We start from the raw sequence: 3,341 nt of genomic DNA on the forward strand, positions 1-3,341 counted from the left end.
GTAGCCTAGGTGGGAGAGTTTGCCGTAGCCACCAAGGGAAAAGGAAGTGGGAGAAAACACTTAAAAGAAAACATTTACGACGGAAACAGTTAAAGGAAAACACTTAAAGTATCAACTAGTATTACTACTTCCCCTTCTTGCGTCAACTCTACTAGCAAGTGCAAAAATTCTGCAATTTATCTTTTCGTTTGTTCTAGTATAAAAGGTTTTGTTCTATACGCTTATATTTTTTGAGAAAGGTTGCAACACCGCAATCGCAAAACATCCAGGCCTACAACTTCCGGCCCACCTAAGGCTCGCCGTTGGGCCGGACGTTCCTGAGCACGAGCCGCATGCCGTGCTCCGGCTCCACGGTGAGCCTGAGCACCGGCGAGTGCAGGTAGTCTGGCGACAGAGCCACCTCGAACCCGACGAGCAGGAGCGAGAGCAGCACCTTGAGCTCGGCCATGGCGAAGCCCTGGCCGAGGCAGGTGCGCGCCCCGGCGCCGAACGGCAGGTACGAGTGCAGCTGCGGCCGCGCCGCGAAGCGCTCCGGGTGGAACTCCCGCGCGTCGGAACCCCAGAGCTCGGCGTCCAGGTGCACTGTCGACACAGGGACGTAGATGTTGACGCCCCCGGGAACGCGCACGCCGCCGAGGGCGAGCTCCCGCAGCGCCTGCCGCGACACCACCGAGCCCGCCGGGTACAGCCGCAGCGTCTCCTGGATCACCATCGTCAGCTGCTTCATTCGCTGGAGTGACGAGAGGTCCAGCGCGGCGGCGCCGCCGGCGAGGGCCTCCGTTGCCTCGTCCCTCACCCGGCGCTGCCACTCCGGGTGCAGCGCCAGGAGCATCATGCACCAGGCCGCCGTGACGGCCGTGGTCTCGTACCCCGCGAAGTAGATGCTCTTGCAGTTGTCCACCACGAAGTCCTCGGCCGCCGCGACGCCGACGCCGGCCTCGGCCTGGCCGCTGCGGAGCATGGCGTTGAGCAGGTTGCTCCCGCCGTCCGCCTCGCCGCTCTCCCTCACGACGTCCAGTATGAGCCTCCGCACGCGCCGGTTGAGCCGCCACGCCTCCCTGTTGCTCCTCGTGGGCAGGAACCTGAGCCCGGTCATCTCGGCGAGCAGGTTCGGACTGGACACCGTCTTCTGCAGCTCCCTGATCATGGCGAAGATCCTCTTGCCCTTGACGTAGCTGCTCCCGAAGCACGTCCGGGAGATCACGTCCCCGGAGTAGGTCCTGAAGTCGTCGTCGACCGTAAGCTCCAACGCGCCGCCGTCGCTCTCGGCCACCCTGGCCTCCCACGACCGTACCAGCGCCCGCGCCGAGTCCACCATCAGATCCACCATACCCTAGGAAATGGACGCCGGTCATAGTTCATTTTGGTACCTTGATCTTTCGGGGAAGAACTGATGATGTGGTACCTTGATCTTGTCGGGGAAGAACTCAGGGGCGATGAGCTTCCGCTGGCGTGCCCAGGCGTCGCCGTTGGACTTGAGGATGCCATCGCCGAAGAGCGGGTGGTGCGTGACCTTCATGTAGGTGCTCTTGCCGAGCTCGTCCGGCGAGACGGAGAGGCAAACGTCGCGGACCACGGCCGGGTCGCTCGCGTGCAGGAACACCATGTTGCCCACGGAGTAGGTGAACACCGGGCCTAGCGAAAACAAATTAAACAGCAGAGCAACAAAATCAGTAAAAACCTTGGGCCTAACTTGGGCCTAACTCCCGTATCCATCCGTCCATGATCGTGATCGATCAGGCCTGGCATCCTCGGTAGTGCAGCCCCGGCCGGCCGGGCCGACTATTTCGGCGTCGGGACAAAAGGAGCGGCGCGAAAGGCGCGAGCCCTCCGCCGCGCTTTTCGCCGGTGGGCGTGCAGCGGCCCCGTCTCCTTGTCGCTTGCGGTTGCGGAGTATCGAGAGACGGGGACAGCATCCTCAAGTTCAGGCACGCCCAGGCCCAGGTGTCGTCGTCAAGCCATGTTGGTCAGGGGAATCTGTGGTCGTCGATGGATGGCTTCTACTCATAGGCTCATGGCCATCAACGAATGACTTGAGAATTTTGATTGCATGCTGGACATCCCGATCAGACGGCTAAGCCACGCGACAACACTGTCGATGGGACCGGCTATGTGTTACGTGATTTGCCTGAAAAATTATTTTGTGAAGTCAATTTCTAGACTGCTAGATTAACGGCCGTCCTTTTTCCTCTTCTCCCTCCATTTTTCTCCCTTCAATCATTTCTTCCCCCACAAAATCAGCATAACCAAACTGTATATAAATTCGGCCAAGTTACATATAGCTATATATTGTGTTATCCAATCACATGACAACATGAGATGCATGCGTCGCATTGCCGCACGACCCAACGTTCTGAATATGTGTGTATTTCATCGCTCAGTAAAGCTAGGTCAATGATGGACCTCTTCCTTATGCCGACTTTATTTCTATCAGACTTTGGTTTGTGGCTGTGTGCAACCTAACTATGCAGAGACTGAATGTTGCTCATGATGCTTTGTATCCTCTTGATGCTATATTGAGTAAATAAAATTGCTCTTTATAGAGAAAAAAATCCAAAAAATATAAGTGATTCTCATAGTTAACATTAAATTTCTGTACGTGCAAGTATTCGCGCACTAGGTGTGGCATGGTATTGAATTTTCAGTTGGTGCTTTACCCTCGTGGAATGGAACGGATTGCTATCCCTGTACTGTAGAGACATGAAGCATATACCTAGCTACAACAGCCACCACTCCTACCTCAATTATTGTTTCTTCTCTAGAACGTATTGCCATTTCTGGCAGGCAGAAAGCGCACGCAAGACCCAAATTGTACACATAGTTTTTGTTGCGATTCGATCGTCTCCTCCATTATTGCCTTTATAGCTAGCTACTGTTGTGGTTAATCAACAAAGCAAAGCACCAAGCATATATTACATCACCGTTACGCATGCATTTTTCTTCTTCCATTAAAGACATGAGATATCCCGCTAGGTATTTTTTTTCTCTCCCTCTCTCTTTCATGATGCAAGGAAGGGGAAAACTAGAGCGTCTAAAATGGAACGGAAGTCGGTCTATGTATCCAAGTATCCGTTCGTCACCTAGCTGCCTGCCTGCGTTCATTTCTCTACATTTTTACGTCAGATTGCACGCCTTCGAAAGACGATACCAAATCAACAAGGGATTATCTATCCACTCACGCGGAAAAGGGAAATGGAAATGGAAAGAAGAATAAGAAGCTGGCCACACATCGGTGCAGTGGATACCTAACCGTGGTACTGTTCGATCGAATCAAACTTGCAATCAGCAAGCAATAAGCTAGCTAATCGCAATCCATGGCTGCGCGCACCTGCAGAGAGAGA

At 54.2% G+C, this 3,341-nt stretch overlaps 1 protein-coding gene across 1 annotated transcript in view; it reads right to left on the minus strand.

The window, feature by feature from the left end:
- Nucleotides 1-103: 103 nt before the first annotated feature.
- The window catches only part of LOC123043671 (cytochrome P450 714B1), a 3,948-nt gene continuing 710 nt past the window's right edge, over nt 104-3,341 (minus strand). The window contains exons 2-3 of the mRNA XM_044466191.1: nt 1,406-1,635; nt 104-1,333 (exon numbers count right to left, since the gene is read on the minus strand). Coding sequence (XP_044322126.1) covers nt 290-1,333; nt 1,406-1,635 — 1,274 coding nt within the window. The 3' untranslated portion in view covers nt 104-289. The remainder of the gene's footprint in view (nt 1,334-1,405; nt 1,636-3,341) is intronic.

This window comes from Triticum aestivum, chromosome 2B, assembly GCF_018294505.1.
Source record: "Triticum aestivum cultivar Chinese Spring chromosome 2B, IWGSC CS RefSeq v2.1, whole genome shotgun sequence".
NCBI classification, from domain to species: domain Eukaryota; kingdom Viridiplantae; phylum Streptophyta; class Magnoliopsida; order Poales; family Poaceae; genus Triticum; species Triticum aestivum.